Source organism: Lepidochelys kempii, chromosome 3 (genome assembly GCF_965140265.1).
Source record: "Lepidochelys kempii isolate rLepKem1 chromosome 3, rLepKem1.hap2, whole genome shotgun sequence".
Classification (NCBI taxonomy): domain Eukaryota; kingdom Metazoa; phylum Chordata; order Testudines; family Cheloniidae; genus Lepidochelys; species Lepidochelys kempii.
The window spans coordinates 16,011,382-16,032,389 of record NC_133258.1 but is presented as its reverse complement, the minus strand read 5'-3'; the positions used below and the strand labels follow the sequence as shown (position 1 = coordinate 16,032,389).

Genomic DNA, 21,008 nt, shown 5'->3' with positions numbered 1-21,008 from the left:
CCTATCATAGAAGGTTTTTAAGGACAGGTTAGACAAACACCTGTCGAGGATTGTCTATGTATACTTGGTCCTGCCTCAGTAGAGTGGAATGGACTATGAGGTCCCTTCGAGGCCTCTCGAGGTCCCTTCCAGCCCTACATTTCTATGATTTTATTATTATTTGTATTCCAGTACTGCCCAACTACTGCTGGGTGCTGTCAACACATAGAGACAGTTCCCAACACAGACGCCAAAATTTAAGACAACATATAAAAAAAGCATGGGGCAACAATCTTTACTTACATGATATACATTGCTTTTTGGTTACTTAAGTACACAGCTGCTACACTGGCTACCCCCAAGTTCTACATCTCAGGAGGAGAAAAGCTATGTGCCTTCAATAAAGCCTTAAAGTTCACTTTACCAGTTGAAAAGATCTAAAAGCTGCCACTGAGATTACAGAACTGCCCCAAACTCACAATTAGAATTAAGAATGTATCACCTTAGGGGACATACAAATACAGAGGAAAACATGTTTATAATCTAAAAGAGCCAGAAGATAGATAAGAAAAACAGCAAGCAATATGTTCAAGTTCCGTATACTGTGGGTTACTTTCTAAAAATATTTTCCCTAATCTGCCCCATTTCCATACTGATTCTGTGCCATTGCTGCCAAGACAATATACCCACCTGGCCAGAAATAGGTTTTGGTTCACTGCAAGGGGGTGTTTTACAAAAAAAAACAAAAAAAGCCACCACATACATTCCAATCAAGAAGTGTTCTTGTGTTACTGAATATTGAAAGTGTAAAGGGCCTCACTGGCCTCTCCTGCCCCTCTGCTATCTTCCAGGCAGCTCCAGTTGCCCTTCCTCACATTGTGGGAGGAAGGGATGTGCCTATGCATGCTTTGTGGGCTCCTTGGGTCAGGAACAGAGGCCAGCAAGAATTCAAAAACTGGCTGAATATGTGGTCAAATGCAACATGGTTCCACCACTCCACTTAAAGGGACAGGTTGGAGAGGCTAATTGGAACATAAGCAGCTTGTGGTGTTCTGGTGATGTACTAGTACTTCATGTAATTTCATAATTATGGTTCACCTAGAACAGTGGTCCCAAAACTGTGGAGAATGCCCCCTCAAGGGGGCATGAAGGAACGTTGAAGGTGGCGGAGTGGGGCCCAGGTTAGCCCCCATGAGAGGTTGGGAGGGATCACCACCCAGCTGTGCTCTGCTCCAGCCCAACCGCAGCAAGGCCTGCAACCCCGGCCACAGGCCCGACCTGGCTCCAGCCTCTGATCCAGCCCCTGCAGGGGCATGGACAGATTTTATTCTAGCAATTTATAGCCACACCCAATATTCACATGTATTAAGTCTTCCAGGGATGGAAGATACTAATTTTGATGATACTTCGCTCAATTTCAAAAATATTTTAACTCAATACAGTAGAGCATCTTTTAATAATATGGCCCCAAGCAGGATCTCGTCACAGGAAAGAGCTCTTTATCTGCCCTGCAATGGCTTACTAATGCTGCTGAGTCAGCCACATTTTGGACTAAGTTAGTGATCTTTCTTCTCTAAAAGGTCATGAGGGAAGCAGTCCCAAAAGTGGGTCTGAAGTTCCCTCAGATGCTGACTCAAGTTCGTGACCAATTTTCTTGAGGACGTCTAAATCAAGAGGAAATTACACCACGTTTCTGCCTTGTGCTCAAAGAGACCAGTTTCCAAGCTTCCTTAAGAATGCTTCTTTGTCAAGCTTACACAGAACATTCATATTCTGCTCCTGGAGAGAAGCTCATTCAGATGCTCAAGGCAGTCAAAGGTAAACATGGCACTTAAGATTAATATAGAAAGCATGAACAAAAGGAGATTGCTGATCATTCAGGGAAACATACATTTCCACTCTTAATCTGAAGTCTTTCACGTATTACCTTGTGAGAGCCACCTCACTTCCGTGGGGAAAGGGAAGTACTGATGAAGAGAACCCACGTCATCATAGAGCAATACAAAGTCAAAATACACTGGAGCTCTTTTAAATGACGTTCACTCCTTTAACAACTTCACAAAGAACCAGCACAGTCCTTCACGCACTTTCTTAGTGGCAAGAGCCTGGCAATAAAAACAGTAAAGCCTTAAGACATTAGGTGCCACAGCTGGATCCATGTTTCTGGCTGCTGAAAAATATTTCTGTGCTAAATGCCACACTGAGCCTGGAAATGGGAGCATTCAACACAAATCTGCATATAGCTTAACTTTTGTTTTAGCTTTCTTGTTTCTTTTTCTGCTCATTCAGAGAGTTATTCAATTAATGTTCCCACCTCAGAAACTTTGCCAGGTAAGACACCGCATATGTAGCGAATGCACTTTCTTGCAAAAGCCACAGAAGTCCTCCCCCAAAGAATACATAGTAAAATAACTTCAGTTTCACATTAAAATAGATATTAAAAGCAAAAAAAGTAAAGACTTTTTAAATGTTAAATAAAGGCGCTAGTGACTACAAATATAGATAAGAGATATTGTCCCAATGCTATTAGAAACAGTCCTAAAGAATGGCCACACTCAGTAACATTGGAGAAGAATGTGCACAACAGTATTCTTCAGTCACCTTGGAGGAAGTTAACTGCCAAAGAAGCAGCTCTGTATTAGCAGTTTTTAGGAGAGGATATAGCAACATAGGTGGCTGACAAAATAAGGAAAAGTCAAATTATATAGAGAGTAACTGTCACAGGTCATGCCTGCCCTGCCTCTCACTTGCTGGCCAAGCATACTTCTGCAGGTGCTCCCTGCCTCAATTTCCTGTCCCCCAGGTTTTCTGTTTCTCCCAGGGATTCAGGTGACTCAACCCTCTGGCTGGGTCACTCTCAGAGTTCAATCTCCTTTTGGAGTAACAAAAGACCAAAAAACCCAAAAGTTACTTTTGCCCCACTTGGGCTCCTCTTCAGCCTGCCTTCTGTGAGTCTCCGCACTTTGGAATATAGCAAAGACTCCCAAGCTGCTTCCCTGGAGTCCCCTAAACCCTGCTTTAGGGCTGTCCACAGAAGCCCAGTTAGCTCTCTGTAGTTCTTCCTCCCAAACTGGGTTTTCTCAGACCTTATTAGGCCCAGGTGTTTATCAGGCTATCATCTGACCCCAATTAGTCCAGCTCTTCCAGGGGGGACAGGGCAGCTAATTATGGCACAGGCAGGGCTGACTGAACAAGGCTAGCTAGTCCCAGGCCTCCCTGTTGCAGTAACGTACAGTTCTTTAATGGAACAAGCAAAATTGTCTGTGCTGGAAATCACTGTGATAAAAGAAAGTTTTGAGTTTTTAACTCTTAGCAGTTATTTAGTGCTGTTCTGGCCTCTCATGCTGAAGAACCTGCCTGACGTTCGCAAAGTTTTGTGACATCAAGTTACTTTCCCAAACAACAATTGGCATTGAAGATGGAATCCTGATGCAGCAATACAAATGAAACAGAGTGACTGCAGAGGGCTAGGGAAACAGAAAGGAAACTTCAGCCTGGTGCCACTTCAACTGAGTAGACTGCTGATTTTGAGGGAAAAAAAGGTTAAAACTTCCTAGCTATTTGGGGAAAATGGACTTGTTTGATAGCTCAGTAAAGGACTGGCCCACCTACATAGAGATTGGAATTGTATATTACAGTTAACAGTAAAAACGGATGAGAAGAGAGTGTCCATTTCACAGAGTGTATCAAAGACTTCAATTTATAACCTGCTGCATAGTTAAAAGCTCCTATTGAATCCAGAGAAAACACCGAGTGTGGAAATTCTACAAAATCACCCACCCCTAAAGCCACTAATAACTTGAGATTATGTTCATTTTTGTATATGGAACCAAAAAAGAAAATGAAAATTTCTGAATATCTGGCTGGATTAAGGAAATTAACAGAGCATTGATAGTTTAAGTGATGCATTAAGGGACTGGTTAGCATGTGGTACACAAAATGAAGCAATACAAAAACCATCTACTGACTGAAGCTAATTTGACCCTAAAATATGCACAAGAAATTGTAGTATCATTTGAGACAGCTACTAAAGATGTCAGGGAGCGGAAAGAGTATCATGTAACCTATGCAATAAATAAACCGAGGGCTAGGCAGAAAGCACAATACAGACAACACTAAAATAAACCTGTGCTTTTGCTAGAGGCACAATCTCACAATACAGATGATTGTTGGTTCAAGGACAAACCCTGCAGAAACCATAAATTTTAGATTCATCAGTTCACAGAGATCATGGGATCCAAGAAGAATGCTATAGCATCTCTACAGCTGTTTAAACTTAGCAGACAACAAATTGGGTGTTCTCTGGATTTCTTTAACAGTGGAAGGAGCAAGAAATGGAAATACATGGATTGCCAATTTTGTTATTTCACAGTCTTAGTAAGAGACTTCCCAGATAATCTGTGGAAACCTAGAATGATTACATCACAGGCTGGTCCTCTGTTTTATTGAATAGAAGTTGCACCAAATATGTCATGGAGAAGACAAGTAAACAAGCTTTTCAGTGCAATTTCTACACATATGTGCTGACCCACTTCTAAGGAGGCATTGCCAGTTCACAGGCCAACAGTATATTAACATTTTATGAATTCATATTCTCTTGGTCAGTCAGTGTAATATAAAAAACTTGGTCAGCCGAATCCCCAGACTGAGTGAGGGAGCCCAGCTGGCGAGGACTGATCTGAGCTGGGCTTTACAACGACAGAAAACTGGAAGCTGAAAGGGGGCTGCTGGGAAACTCTGCAGTCACTTCCTAGGAGAAGGGAGGCGTGTTTGGGCCAGAAACCCAGAGAGGGGGGAAGCCAGGAAGGTAGCATAGGACTCAGGTCTTACTGCCTTTACCTAAGAGGGAACAGGCCCTTGACTACTTGCTAGAGGATCCCAGAGTAGAAGGAAGGCACTATGCGTCAGTGAATGGGAAGACTGCTTAGGATGACTGACTGAATTCTTCAATACCCCAGAAGGGGAAAACGCATAGAGGGATGATTCACGAAGAAGCAGCAGAAGTTTGTGAAGCGAGAGAAGGGCTGCAGACCCAGAGAGAGAAGCGGAGAGACTGCATGCAACCACAGGAAGGGGTGTTGACCTGACGAGCTATTCCTGAGAGTGACCAGGAGGAGGTGCCATCCTAGTGGAGTGGAGCACCCCGTCGCACATCCCAGAATCATATTAGCTTTTTTTGCAGCTGCATGACACTGACAACTCATATTCAGTTTATGGTCCACTATAACCCCCAGATCCTTTACAGCAGTACTGCCACCTAGTTAGTTATTTCCATCTTAAGTGAAGTATTCTGCACTAGTCTTTATTGAATTTCATCATGTTGAACACAGACCAATTCTCCAATTTGTCCAGGTCATTCTGAATTTTAAATCTGTTCTCCCAGGTGCTTGCAACCCCTCCAAGTTTGGTGTCATCTGAAAATTTTATAAGCACACTCTCCACTCCACTATCCAACTCATTAATGAATATATATTGAAGAGTACTGGACCCAGGAATGACCCCTGTGGGAGCCCACTAGATATGCCCTCCCAATTTGACAGCAACCCATTGACAACTACTCTGAGTATGGTCTTTACATTTGTGTATCCACCCTACAGTAATTTCATCTAGACATTTCCCTAGTTTACTTCTGAGAATGTCATGCGGAACTGTGCCAAAAAGCCTTACTAACATCAAGGCATATCACATCTACTGCCTTCCCCCAACCACTGGATCAGTAGTCCTACCAGACATGTTCTGAGACAGCAATTAATAAGCTCTTAATCTTGCAATGCAGCCATGAGCATCCAATAAATCTTCACCTCTGCTCAAGGCCCAGATTATAGCAAAACAGCCTTGCCCGAATGAACCACTGCTTCCTCTATGGGTAATGAGAATGCCCCTCCGTGATAAATGAAGGGGAGTGGGAAAGCTCCCTTTTATGGACACCCAGCTGTCCAGTTAGCTATAAAGTCCCTCTTGATGTCTGTTCTCTGCTTGCTTTACCTGTAAAGGCTTAAAAAAGTCCCCCAGGTAAAGTAAAGGGAGTGGGCACCTGACCAAAAGAGCCAATGGAAGGCTAGAACTTTTTAAAATGGGAAAAAAGCTTTCCCTTTGTCCCTCTGTTCTTCTCTCTTGGCTGAAGAGACAGGGGCAGCAGGAATGTAGTATAAAGTTTGGACCAGGTATGAAAAATCATCTCCCATACCTAGAAGGATTCATTGGGACAGGGAATGTTTAGATAGATGCGATCAGGTTTGTTTCTTTATTTCGGCTTGTGGATTTCCTCTGTGCTAAGCTCAGGTATTTTTGTTTGTTTTCTTTTGTAATGTAAAGCTGGACCCCTGGGAGCCATTCCTGGTGTTTAACCCCTTTTCAGTTACTCTATAAAAATCTAGCAATAGCCTGATTTTCCAGATGTGTTTCCTTTCTTCTTTTTTTTTTTTAAATAAAATTTACGTTTAAGAACCTGATTAGTTTTGTATTTTAAAAGGTCTGTGCCTGTGTTTTTCAATTAGCTGGTGGCAACAGCTGGGTTTGTTTGTTTTCTTTCTCTGCTTCCACAAGGGAGGGGTGGAAAAGCTGAGGGGCCCCAGGGAAATCTTCCCAAGTGACTTTTTCCAGGATTTGCAAGAGGCAGTTTTTCACTTGGGTGGTGGCAGTGTTTACCAAGCCAAGGTCAGAGAAAAGCTGTAACCTTGGGAATTTAATACAAGCCTGGAGTGGCAAGTATTTATTTTTAGAATCCTTGCGGGCCCCCACCTTCTGGACTCATACTGCCAGAGTGGGGAATGAGCCTTGACACCTTCCTTTTCAAGTTCAGCTGCCAATACCTTTGAGAGTTGTGTTAAGGCAAAAAAGGAGGGCACTGAACCTCCAGCATTTGTGCCCAGAAGACACAAACAAAAACCTGCAATGGGATAAGTTGATGAGAAAGTGAAGATGAATTCTTACAGAGGTCAAAGAGTCAACGTGGAAAAGAAACCTAACATTTTTGTCTCTTTCAGGCCCAGCATCTGTGGAAGCTACTAGAGGCCTTGAAAACTACAAAATATAAGAACATAAAAATGGCCATACTGGGTCAGACCAAAGATCCACCTAGCCCAGTATTCTGCCTTCTGACAGTGGCCAATGCCAGGTGCCCCAGAGAGAATGAAAGAAAAGGTAATCAAGTGATCCACTCTGTCACCCATTCCCAGCTTCTGGCAAATAGAGGTTAGGGACACCATTCCTACCCATCCTGGCTAAAAGACATTGATGAACCTATCCTCCATGAACTTACCTAGTTCTTTTTTGAACTCTGTTGTAGTCTTGGCCTTCACAACATTCTCTAGTAAGGAGTTCCACAGGTTGACTGCGCATTGTGTAAAAAAAATACTTCCTTTTGCCTGTTTTAAACCTGCTGCCTATTAATTTCATTTGGTGACCACCAGTTCTTGTGTTATGAGAAGGAGTAAACAACACTTCCTTATTTACTTTCTCCACCCCAGTCATGATTTTATAGACCTCTATCATATCGCCCCTTAGTCGTCTCTTTTCCAAGCTGAAAAGTTCCAGTCTTACTAATCTTTCCTCATATGGCAGCCGTTCCATACCCCTGCTCATTTTTGTTGCCCTTTTCTGAACCTTTTCCAATATACCTTTTTTGAGATGGGGCGACCACATCTGCATACAGTAGTCAAGATGTGGGCCTACCACCTTCTTAATGATTCCCAACATTCTGTTCACTTTTTTGACTGCCGCTGCACACTGAGTGGATGTTTTCAGAGAACTATCCACAATGACTCCAAGATCTCTTTCTTGAGTGGTAACTGCTAATTTAGACCCTATCATTTTATATGTACAGTTGGGATTATGTTTTTCAATGTGCATTACTTTGCATTTATCAACACTGAATTTTATCTGCCATTTTGTTGGCCCGTCACCCAGTTTTATGAGATGCTTTTGTAGCTCTTCTCAAGATAGTTAAGTCCCAAGCAGACTGCATAGTTTTGAATCATCTGAAAATGTTGCTACCTCACTGCTTACCCCTTTTTCCAGATCATTTATGAATATGCTGAACAGGACTTGTCCCAGTATAGACCCCTGAAGGACAGAACTATTTACCTCTCTCCATTCTGAGAACTGACCATTTATTCCTACCCTTTGTTTCCTATCTTTTAACCAGTGACCAATCCATGAAAGGACCTTCCCTCTTATCCCATGACAGTTTACTTTGAGTAAGAGCCTTTGGAGAAGGACCTTGTCAAAGGCTCTCTGAAAATCTAAGTACACTATACCCACTAGATTCCCTCTTGTCCACATGCTTGTTGACCCCCTCAAAGAATTCCAGTAGATTGGTGAGGCATGATTTCTCTTTACAAAAACAATGTAATGTCCCAACAAATGATGTTCATCTATGTGTCTGACAACTTTGTTCTTTACTATAGTTTCAACCAATTTGCCTGGTACTGAAGTCAGGCTTACTGGCCTGTAATTGCCGGGATCATCTCTGGAGCCCTTTATAAAAGTTGGCGTCACATTAGTTATCCTCCAGTCATTTGGTACAGAAGTTGATTTAAATGATAGGGTACAGACTACAGTTAGTAGTTCTGCAATTTCATATTTGAGTTCCTTCAGAACCCTTGGGTGAATACCAACTGGCCCTGGTGACTTATTACTGTTGAGTTTTTCAATTTGTTCCAAAACTACCTCGAATGACACCTCATATTAAACCATCTGAAAAATTCTCCAAAATCAGGGGGGAAACGGACTGAGATTAAGTGTTCTGCCCACAAATTAGTTTTTGGGATTACTTGCAATTTGATAGAATGCATGCTAGAGTGAAAGGAGAAAGGAGTTTTGCCATGTAATACTACTCGGCTTGAGTTAATTAGCACAGGAGACAGTGTCTACAACCCAAGGGATATGAAGTCACAAGATGAAGTCACATCTGTACCACAGAGAACCCTGTGGTCTCCTTTACTATCAGAAAAAGGCCTCTTTAGACTTCTTGAGAGAGAGAACACTCTTCAATGAGTCTTCAAAGAGGTGTCAGTTGAGGAGATGCAGGATTTAGCAATTTTACCAAACAGAAGAAATCTGAATGAACCAGAGAGTGACAATCTGCTATCCTGTCAGAAAACCTTGGATTCTCAAAAGAAATGACCCTAGAAACATTTCTTAAGTATCAGCAGAAGCCTGGAATTCTCAGAGACTTCAGGATGTGAGACAGAGCTTCTCTAAAAAGATTTCCAGGATACAACAGCACTTCCAGCAAGGATTTTGGAGTCTGGTCAAGAACAACAGGCTCTATGCTGGCTACTATGGAAACAGCTATAAACATTTCCTTCTGATCTAAATTATCTCTCATAAATGTCTCACGCTTTGTAAGGCACTCTCCCTTCATTATGCTGAGAGTCAAGCCTCTGGAAGCATCTCAAGGTTGTACAGATCTAGAAATGCATTAGGGTTCTATTGAAAGCAGTTTTAACCTTACTTTCCAAAGTGTTCTTGGAACAGATGCTCAATGGACCAGGAAAGCAGATATTAATCATATCTGACGTCTAATACTTGCACCCTCCCCTAACTTAACTGCTGACGAATGTCTTGCATTTGTCTCTTCTATCTTAGATTATAAATTCTTTAGGAAAGGGAACATAACTGGGAACATAACTGTTTGTACAGCACTATGCAAACTCACAATGCCATAAAAATGATTTTTAGTACCACTCAACGCAGGACAAGGTACATAAAATATTAAAAGAAAATCGAGCTAAGAGCTCCACTGAACAGACATGTTTCCTTTACTCGAGATAGGAAAATGAATTTTTGATTGCTCAGACAGAACTGACCCTCTAACAAAGGAGATGACATCACAAATTTGGCTGATTTCTCCTGCCTCCTTCTGCAGATAAGAGATCATAGTGTTCAGTGTTCAAAATGGCCTAAAAGATGCAGGATGACCACCACCCGACAATGCCAGTGAACCACCCTGCACTCCAGGTATTATGTTGCTGCACTCAGAGCTTCACCAGAGAACTGCAAAATGGCAGAACAGCAAAGTCCTTTCTTCGGTGGAATTTTATGGTGAACAAAACATTCTGTAACTTCTGCATTTTACAGTGGGCAAAACTCTGCTCTCAGATGCGAGTGCACAGGGCTTCTACAGAATGCAATATAAACGTTTTGCACATATCTGCAGGCAGAATTTGACTAGGGTACGCCTTCCCTACAGAGCCCTCTAGCTGGTGAGCAGGACCATGAAACCTGTCACTCCCCTCCTCCTCCTCCCACCACCCGACTCTTAAAGTGATAGTTTGCAGTTCCGATACAGTCCTCAATATAGCACAGCTACATCCATGGAACCACAATGAAGTCAGAGGGCCAAGTTCTGCTCAGATATAAACCTACAGTGACTGCAGTGGAGTGCCCCACCCATCACCCAGGTCTCCATAGGCCCTAAAAAAAAAAATTTCAAGCAACACTGAGTAAAAGTGGTGAGAAAACAAGTATTATAAGCCATTGATCTTAGGTACCTTATATAATGCAAGGAAAGGGGGAGCTACATACTCTTTTTGAAGCTTTTGGATTGAGGATGGGGTTGAAATCCTCCTGCTGGAAGACCGTAGGTGCTCATGCGCTGCACAAGGCTTGCTACAGTTCCATGCCTCTCCCTCTTGATTGGCAAACCATCATCCTTAGGTTCAGGGTCCTTCTTAACTTCCTGGTAAAAAAAAAAGAGAAGGCACAACAGATTTACAAAACTGAGGGGTAATTTAAGTTAGCTGAAAGATCATAGGATTCCTTCTGAGACATTCCCTAGTCTATTGTAGACTCAAGTACTCGTTTTCCATGGTGTAACGGAGAAAACACTTTCCAGTTATACATCATCTGTCATCCAAGCATCTCAAGATACTTTTAACATGAATCCTCCCTACACCCTTGTAAGTTAGATGTTGTATGGAATTAACAGATAGGTAAACTGAGGTACCCAGAGAGTCCAGAAGCAGGAAAAGAAACCAGGTGTCCTGAATTCTGGTCAACTACTCCAATCTCTATACAAAAACAACTGCATGCACTGAAATCTGGGAAAATCAATATAAAAGCTGCATTACAACATATTTGTGCTTTGTCAGTATTTCAATGTAAATTGTGAAGAAGAAGATTTTTAAAATATTTTCAGTATCACCTATTCTTTTTACCATTTATATTATAGCAGTTCCTATAGTCCTCAATCATGGACCCATGCTGCAGGGTATTTTATAAACCATTCAATAAGAGAGAGAGTCCCTGCCCCAAAGAACTTACAGTCTTGGTTAATGACAAGATGCAACGTATAAAATAAACAGGAGGAAAGAGAAGATGAGCTAATATAAGCATGTTTCTGCATAGATTCTCTGAACATTTAGATTGCCAAGTTCCTACCCGATATAAAATGTTTAAGATCTAATTTGGAAACAGCCCTGCAGTGAAGCCATAGGCCTAATCTGATGGCACAAGAGAGCTCTATAAATAAGAACTAACATTTTTTGACAGAAGAGACTCAATTTTTTCAGCAATTAATCCAGTGAATCAGATCACTTAAACACTATAGTGCTTTCATTTGTAAAAAGAATTACTACTTTGAATAAAGTAAATATGCACCCTGAAAGTTTATTACATGCTCAGTAGTTCCTGACAAGCTACTAGAAAATATAAAGAGAAACTCTTGCATGTAACATCAGCACTGAATGGTCACTGAATGGTTATCACCTCCACTACTGAATTCAGCAACCAGTGCTGTAGAATTAGATGTAGTACTTAAAATAACAGAAAAATAGTTGAAGCAATGCACACTTATTTACTAAGTGATATCAGTTGAATCCTTAAATGGGGGCATGAGTCTTGTTTATATATTGAAATACTATTTCACTAAACACATTACACACAGATCCAGCTGGAAATATATGCAGACTTCCATGTCATGAAAATCCAGCAGAGCTACTCAGATGGAGAGACACTGAGGCTCTCCAGGGATAATATGAAAAGGACACGGCTTTCACATCAAGGAGACTCTCTTCACTTCCTGTTGGAAGCGTTATTCACAAAAATCAAACTGAAATCAATGCTCATAATTTTTTTTGTGGGTAAAAGCTCCCTGCCCTATTCTGTGAACCCTCCTGTTTGCCTGCCTGCCTATTCAGCAGTAGCTACTGTCAAGGCTGAATCCTCACTCTGACACTCCAAGTGCAGAAAGTAGGGGCCCGCAAGGATTCTAAAAAATAATACTTGCCACTCCAGGCTTGTACTAAACTCCCAGGGTTACAGCTTTTCTCTGACCTTGGCTTGGTAAACGCTGCCACCACCCAAATGCAAAAAAACAAAAAGAGAAAAAAAAAAAACACACACACCACCACCCTTGGATCCAGGAAGAAGCACTTGGGAATTCCTCCCTGTGGGGTACCCTCAAGTCCTTTAAACCTCCTCCCCTCCCCAGGGAAAGAGCTGAGAAAGAAGAAAAAGGAAATTAGCTGTTGCTCCCAGCTAATCAAACGGCATATGCACAAACATCTTAGGACAACAAAAATCCAATCCTGTTCTTAAAAAAGGTAAATTTTATTAAAAAACAAAAAGAAAGAAAATATCTGAAATATCCCCACCTTTATCACTAGAACCTCTCTGTTTCCAGCATACATGCAATTTCTGAACATCTGTGCAGAATCTGATACTCTAGGAATGAAAAGTAGTCTTAACAGAAGAACTGTAATTTCCAAACCATGCCATATCAGAATCAGAAATCTCTAAATTTGAGGTAGTATTTTATTCTTTTAAATAAAGTTCCTCTAGATTTTAAAAGAGCAATTCCAAAAAATCAAGCACCCAAAATAGCTTTCTTGGGGGTTCAGCTTAAAGGTTACAAGCAAACAAAAGCATCTGGGATTAGCACAGAGGAGATCCACAAACCAAAATAAAAAATAAACCTGATTGTGTCTAACTAAACATTCCCTAGCCCAATGACTCCTCCTAGGTATGGAAAATAACTTTTCATACCTGGTTCAAACCTTACACAGCATTCCTGCTTATAGCATGGCTGCTCCATGTCCCGGCAGCCCAGAGAGAACAACCGACAAAGGGAAAGTTTATTTCCCAATTTTAAAAAGTTTTAGCCTTCCCATTGGCTCTTTTGGTCAGGTGCCCACTTTCTTTTCTTTACCTAGTGGACTTTTTAACCCTTTACAGCTAAAGCAAGTAGAGAACAGCTAGAAAGAAGGATTTTACAGCTAACTGGTTGGCTGGGTCCATAAAAGGGAGCTACCCTCTCCCTCCCCCCCCCCGTTCATTTATCGCATGCCCCCCAAATCACAGATGGTGCTGGCCAGCCTGGTTCAGGTCGGATCCACACCGGCTGGGATTTCTTCCTGGAGGTTTAGGAAACAGAATTAATAAGATACATGCACCTCTAATTTTAATAATAATTACATGAAGAACTATACAGTACTTTTTACATTTCAAGGACTACAACGACTTAGAATGCAGGGACATTTTTACCCAGCTGATTCTGGGAAACCTTCCCAGGAGAGTGCATCAGCCACTTTGTTAGAGGCTCCTGAAATGCGTTGTATTTCAAAATTAAAGTCTTGAAGAGCTAAACTCCACAGAAGAAGTTTGTTTGTTAGTCTCTGACTGCGTGAAGCCACTTCAGTGCAACGTGGTCAGTCTGCAGATGGAACCGCCGTCCCCAAATATATGGGCGCAGCTTCTCCAGAGCATACACAATGGCGTAACATTCTTTGTTCTTTTCTTTGGAAAAGAAGCCCTTGAGGAATTCCACCATGATTTCAACAATTTCCATCCCACCATCAACCTCAGCCTGGTCCAATCCACACACGAGATCCACTTCCTGGACACTACAGTGCTAATAAACGATGGTCACATAAACACCACCCTATACCGGAAACCTACTGACTGCTATTCCTACCTACATGCCTCCAGCTTTCACCCTGACCACACCACACGATCCATCGTCTACAGCCAAGCTCTGCGATACAACTGCATTTCCTCCAACCCCTCAGACAGAGACAGACACCTACAAGATCTCTATCATGAAAGTCGCTATTTTACAACAAAAAAACTTCAAATCCAGACTCCAGCGAGAAACTGCTGAATTGGAATTCATTTGCAAATTGGATACAATTAACTTAGGCTTGAATAGAAACTGGGAGTGGCTTAGTCATTATGCAAGGTACCCTATTTCCCCTTGTTTTTTCCTCCCCCCCCCCCCCCGACATTCTTGTTAAACCCTGGATTTGTGCTGAAAATGGCCCACCTTGATTATCATACACAGTGTAAGGAGAGTGGTCACTTTAGATAAGCTATTACCAGCAGGAGAGTGGGGTGGGAGGAGGTATTTTTTCATGCTTTGTGCGTATATAATAAGATCTTCTACACTTTCCACAGTATGCATCCGATGAAGTGAGCTGTAGCTCACAAAAGCTTATGCTCAAATAAATTGGTTAGTCTCTAAGGTGCCACAAGTACTCCTTTTCTTTTTGCGAATACAGACTAACACGGCTGTTACTCTGAAACCAGTATTAAACCTGTGTCAAAGTCAGATTCAAGACTCACTGAATTTGTCAGACCACTCTGTTTATTAGCAAAGCGCTTTGCCAATGCACCCAGATATATGTGAGCCCCCTCAAAAGCTCAAGCTAACTTATTTATACAGATAAGCCAAAGCCAATTTAACATAGGAGATAAAAGGAAGCAGAAACTGACAAATATACATACATATCTTATTTGCATACAAACGTTTACCAATCTCCTAGCTCAGTAGGAGCTCTAAGTTAATTAGTTTGAGAACCCATTGTCTCACACGCCTTAATGTTTCTCTTCTTGACAACTACATTTCAACAAACCTTTCAAGCAGCAGTTCTTTAATGAATTATAATTTCAATATGATTCATTCTACTTTCACAATCCCTCCTTTTGGTCAAGCTACGCAATGACCAACAATTACTGGGTTCCACATATCAATCGTTCTTTATCTCTTTGTTCATCGGTGATATTTAAAATCATCAAATTAGCACTCTGGTTTGGGGCAGCTATCTGTGTAGCATGCCTGACACAATTTTGGATACAACAGGAAAGTAACTGAAAACATACAAAAATTATTAGGATTCCAAACAGGAGAGTTAGGGCTCCCTGAACCAAACCAGTTTCCTATGCCAGAGAAATTGAAAAGGTTACTAAGCCCTGGTCTACACTAGGACTTTAGGTCGAATTTAGCAGCGTTAAATCGATGTAAACCTGCACCTGTCCACACGATGAAGCCCTTTATTTCGACTTAAAGGGCTCTTAAAATCAATTTCCTTACTCCACCCCTGACAAGTGGATTAGCGCTTAAATCGGCCTTGCTGGGTCGAATTTGGGGTACTGTGGACACAATTCGACGGTATTGGCCTCCGGGAGCTATTCCAGAGTGCTCCATTGTGACTGCTCTGGACAGCACTCTCAACTCAGATGCACGATTGTTTGCCGTTGCTCTGACGCAGGGAAGGGCGACTGACGACACGGCTTACAGGGTTGGCTTACAGGGAGCTAAAATCAACAAAGGGGGTGGCTTTACATCAAGGAGTATTTCAGGCAGGACTTCACGGAGGGTTCCAATAAGAAATGGTGCACCTAAGTTATTGTTCTTATTGGAACAAGGAGGTTAGTCTGGCCTCTGACTGATACATGGCTAGATTTACCCCGCTGCACCTTCTCTGTGAGTGACTGCAGTGTGACCTAGAGGAATGAGTCCCCTAGATGGGGGGTGGAGAGGAGGGGAGTTTGCAAATTTATTTATTTATTTGTTTATTTCTTGTTTTGATCCACTCCATCTATCTTTTACATCTTTGGCTGGCAGCAGACGGTGCAGAAGGACTGCATGCCATCCACATCTCATGGCTGCTCGGCAGAAGATGGTACAATACGACTGCTAGCCATCCTCATCTCTTGCCTGCCCAGCAGAAGATGGTACAATACGACTGCTAGCCATCCTCATCTCTTGCCTGCCTGGCAGAAGATGGTTCAATAGGACTGACTGCAGGACTAAAGAGAATGACCTGATCAATATCTTGTTCAATATCTTCATAAATGATCTTTGTTCAATATCTTCATAAATGATCTGGAGGATGGTGTGGATTGCACTCTCAGCAAATTTGCGGATGATACTAAACTGGGAGGAGTGGTAGATACGCTGGAGGGGAGGGATAGGATACAGAAGGACCTAGACAAATTGGAGGATTGGGCCAAAAGAAATCTGATGAGGTTCAATAAGGATAAGTGCAGGGTCCTGCACTTAGGATGGAAGAATCCAATGCACCGCTACAGACTAGGGACCGAATGGCTAGGCAGCAGTTCTGCGGAAAAGGACCTAAGGGTGACAGTGGACGAGAAGCTGGATATGAGTCAGCAGTGTGCCCTTGTTGCCAAGAAGGCCAATGGCATTTTGGGATGTATAAGTAGGGGCATAGCCAACGTGATCGTTCCCCTCTATTCGACATTGGTGAGGCCTCATCTGGAGTACTGTGTCCAGTTTTGGGCCCCACACTTCAAGAAGGATGTGGATAAATTGGAGAGAGTCCAGCGAAGGGCAACAAAAATGATTAGGGGTCTAGAACACATGACTTATGAGGAGAGGCTGAGGGAGCTGGGATTGTTTAGCCTGCAGAAGAGAAGAATGAGGGGGGATTTGATAGCTGCTTTCAACTACCTGAAAGGGGGTTCCAAAGAGGATGGCTCTAGACTGTTCTCAATGGTAGCAGATGACAGAACGAGGAGTAATGGTCTCAAGTTGCAGTGGGGGAGGTTTAGATTGGATATTAGGAAAAACTTTTTCACTAAGAGGGTGGTGAAACACTGGAATGCGTTACCTAGGGAGGTGGTAGAATCTCCTTCCTTAGAGGTTTTTAAGGTCCGGCTTGACAAAGCCCTGGCTGGGATGATTTAACTGGGAATTGGTCCTGCTTCGAGCAGGGGGTTGGACTAGATGACCTTCAGGGGTCCCTTCCAACCCTGATATTCTATATTCTATGATTCTATGATCAAGTCACTCCAAATTTAGTCCCTGCGCCCATGTCTGCCCAGGCGCTCCTGATCGACCTCACACAGGCGACCAGGAGCACCTCGGACATGACGATGACGGCTACCAGTCCTACTGCACCATCTGCTGCCACAAGGCAATGGGTTGTTGCTGCTGTGTAGCAATGCAGTACCGCATCTGCCAGCACCCAGGAGACATACAGTGACAGTGAGCTGAGCGGGCTCCATGCTTGCCGTGGTATGGCGTCTGCACAGGTAACTCAGGAAAAAAGGCACGAAACAATTGTCTGTCCTTGCTTTCATGGAGGGAGGGAGGGAACGGGGGCCTGACGATATGTACCCAGAACCACCTGCGACAATGTTTTAGCCCCATCAGGATCTCAACCCAGAATTCCAATGGGCAGCAGAGACTGCGGGAACTGTGGGATAGCTACCCACAGTGCAACGCTCCGGAAGTCGACTCTAGCCTCGGTACTGTGGAAGCACTCCGCTGAGTTAATGCCCTTAATGCACGTAGAGCATTTTCTGTGGGGACACACACACTCGAATATATAAAACCGATTTCTAAAAAACAGACTTCTATAAATTCGACCTAATTTCGTAGTGCAGACATACCCTTCGCCACTTCCATAAAGAACTTGGTTCTTGGTGGGGAAGATATGCGATTTGTTCTAAGGGGATAGCACGATCTATTACCTCATTGGTGTTGTCTGGTATATACACACAGCAGTGTTTTCCAATGAGAGCACAAGTCCCTCCTTTTGCTGCCAGCACTATGCCCAATGCCTGACGGTTTTGGAGGGCCATCTGTCGGATTGCCCCTGTTTCTTTGGCCAGGGCTCTTAAACTTTCTACGGTTTCATTTGCCATTATTTCAACTACTGCTTGTAACCTTAGGAGCCTTTTTGCATGGTGTATTACTCCCTGTAATGGTATGAAGGAACCGCCAATGACCTCTTCCCAGGTTAAGAGGCTTATGTTATTTACATACCATTGGGCATCTGTTAAGTTCCTTCTTTTTCGCCTGAAATTGCGGAGGCGTTCTTGAGGGAAGGTTCCTGGCACTCGGAATTGTGGGAAGAGTTGGGTGGGATAACAGATTCCTGACCCATTAGCTGGTAGTGCGGTATAAGCTCTGGTCCCACACAGCCAGTGATGGCCTATTTAGGCCAGCAAGAGTCGGTTGCACCCATTTGTCATATAGGCGTTTGCAAAGGAGAAGTAGTATCCCCAAAAGGGTACAGGGTAATTCTCCTTACGAGGAGTGGTGTTATTTGCATCACATTGAAAGATTGTATTGTTTTCACTGTAGGGGAAACATGAGATTGATTTTTCTGTTTGATCCCAGGTTGAGAAAAAATTCATATCTCCATACCCGGCCCGCTACTTTTTAGTTTTGTTTGAATAATCCCATACACCATTGGCCACAATATGCTGAAGACAACGGCTTTTCCCCAGATCCAGCCCTGTCCCATTACACACCCAACACCAATGACCCTTTCCCTCCACCACACTTATCCATTTAAATGCATTTATTCCCAGCACTTCCCAAGTGTCATTGCTGTTCCATATTTTGTTAAACAGACAAGGCCCTCCAGTGAGGTCTGGGGACTTGAGTGGGATAGCCAGGACAGGAACACCAGTTTGAGGGTGGGCTGGTATGTGGCTGCAGACCCAGCAATTAGAAATATTAATACCCACACCTGCTGCTGGATAAAAGAATTGTCATCGTGGTCTCCCCAGACCGTAAGATACCAGCAGCCGAGGAACAGGCAGAGGCGCATGTTGGAGGCAAGGCTCTTCTGGTTCTGACAACCTCAACTGAGGGAACCGCAGTCACGGTTTTACGCCCACCAGGCAGTAGGCGCTAGGCTCGCTACTGCTTTTTTTTGTTCGTCGTCTGCTTCTGGCAACCCTTACAAGAGCGTAGATTGTAAGGTATTGCAGACTGTTCCTCTATGTCTTCTTCTGGAGTCAAAATTGACTCTGCATTGTCCTGAGGTGATGATTGGTTCTCTGGGGATGGTGCCTTCTTACACTGTGAAGCATGTATCCACGCTGCAATGCCAGATAGTTTAACAGCCGTCTGTGTAGTAAGCAGTACCTGATGAGGACCCTTCCACCGGGGCTCCAAGGCGTGCTTTCGATGATGGCGCAGTACGTAGACGCAATCACCTGGCTCAAGGTTGTGGCAAGCGTCGGAGGTGGGTTCCGTGGGCCAGTAAGCTCGAACTTGTGAATGGAAATGACTTACAGCTTGCATTAGTCCCTTGAAATACTAAAGGAGAGCACTGTGAGTCAAGTTCAAATCTGGAACGGGAGTAATGGTAGTCATAGCTCACATAGGGCGTCCCATAACAATTTCAAAAGGGACTTAATTTATGCCTTTGGGATAGAGTGGATCTCATGTCCATAAGGGCTAATGGTAGGACTACTGTCCAGCTTAATCCTATAGAGTCACAAATTTTAGCAAGCTTATTCTTAAGTACACCATTTCGTCTTTCAACTGCACCTGCACTCTGTGGGTGGTAGGGACAGTGCAACCGGTGTTTGATATGCAATATACGGTCCAGGTGTTGAAAAAGTTGTCCAGTAAAATGTGTACCCCGATCACTGGACAGAGTAGCAGGAATTCCCTTGGCAGACATAATATGATTTAACAAACATTTGGTAACAGTGAGTCAGCCTTGCGACAAGGAAAGGCTTCAATCCAACCAGAGAATAAACATACCATAACCAATATAAATTCATATTGTTGACACTTAGGCATTTGTACAAAATCAAGTTCCCAGTGCAAGAATGGTGCTTGAGGCAGGCCCCGGAAACCCTGGGCCACTTTTACAGGTTTACCAATACTATGGCTTTGGCAAATGGTACAGGCTGCACAGTGGCGGGCTGCAAAAGAGCTAAAATGGGGGGCCCACCATCCTGTCTTAGTTACAGCAGAGACCATCTCCTCCTTTCCGACATGCGAAACACCATGTAGCAAGGTGGCCAGAGACGGGTAGAGCGAAAAGGGGGCTACAAAGGCGCCAGTAGGCGAGCGCCAAAGAGAATCGGGATGTAGAGAGCAACCTTGGGCAACCCAGGATTCTCTCTCGGTTTCTAGGGCAGAGTCTTGGAGCAGGGTGAGGTCAGTGAGGGATGGCAGCGGTACAGAAACAGAAAGGGAACCTAGAAATGCATCTGGGGAAGGTTCTATGGCAGCAGCATGTTTAGCAGAGGCATCAGCAAATGCATTACCCTTAGCAACATCAGTATCCGCCATTGAGTGGCCAGGGCATTTAACAATAGCTAGGGCAGCGATGTAGGGCCCATTTTTAATAGGGGTACCGGCAGAGGTAAGGAAACCCCGAGTTTGCCAGAGGGTAACAAAGTCATGTACAACCACAAAAGCGTAGCGGAGTCAGTGTAAATGGTGGCGGAGCGTCCCTCCGCCAAAATGCAGGCACGGGTGAGGGCAACTAATTCAGTGACTTGTGCGGAGGTTACAGAAGGTAAAGGCACAGCTTCCAGGGTTTCAGAGAGTGAAACTACAGCGTATCCTGCAAGGAGACTACCTTGGTCGTCTCAAAAACAGGAACTACCAGTAAATAAAACAAGGTCAGAGTTAGGGAGAGGGACATCAGAAAGGTCAGAGCACAGGATGGTGACAGCAGAGACAGTTGCAAGGCAGTCGTGGGGATCACCGTCATTAGACAAAGGAAGGAGAGTGGCAGGGTTTAACTGAGAACAACGCTTTATGGTAATATATGAAGCTGATAGTAGTAAAAGTTCATACCTGGTAAGGCGGGCAGAAGAGAGGTGGCCTGTGTTACGTTGTAGCAGGAGAGTTTCTACAGAGTGAGGGACCAGGAGGGTAAGAGGAGAGCGGAGAACAAGGGAATCAGACATTTCGACTAGGCGTGCTGCAGCAGCCACAGCACGCAGGCAGGGGGATAAGCCTTGGGCAACAGGGTCTAAAGTGGCAGAGAAATAAGCCACTGGGCGGTTCTTTTCTCCGT

The 21,008-nt window shown here is 43.5% G+C and overlaps 1 protein-coding gene across 4 annotated transcripts in view; it reads right to left on the bottom strand.

The window, feature by feature from the left end:
- The window catches only part of CD2AP (CD2 associated protein), a 158,567-nt gene that overhangs the window by 73,260 nt on the left and 64,299 nt on the right, over positions 1 to 21,008 (bottom strand). For all 4 annotated transcript variants that reach the window (XM_073335813.1, XM_073335810.1, XM_073335811.1 and 1 more), the window contains one exon: positions 10,510 to 10,663. In XM_073335813.1, coding sequence (XP_073191914.1) covers positions 10,510 to 10,663 — 154 coding nt within the window. The remainder of the gene's footprint in view (positions 1 to 10,509; positions 10,664 to 21,008) is intronic.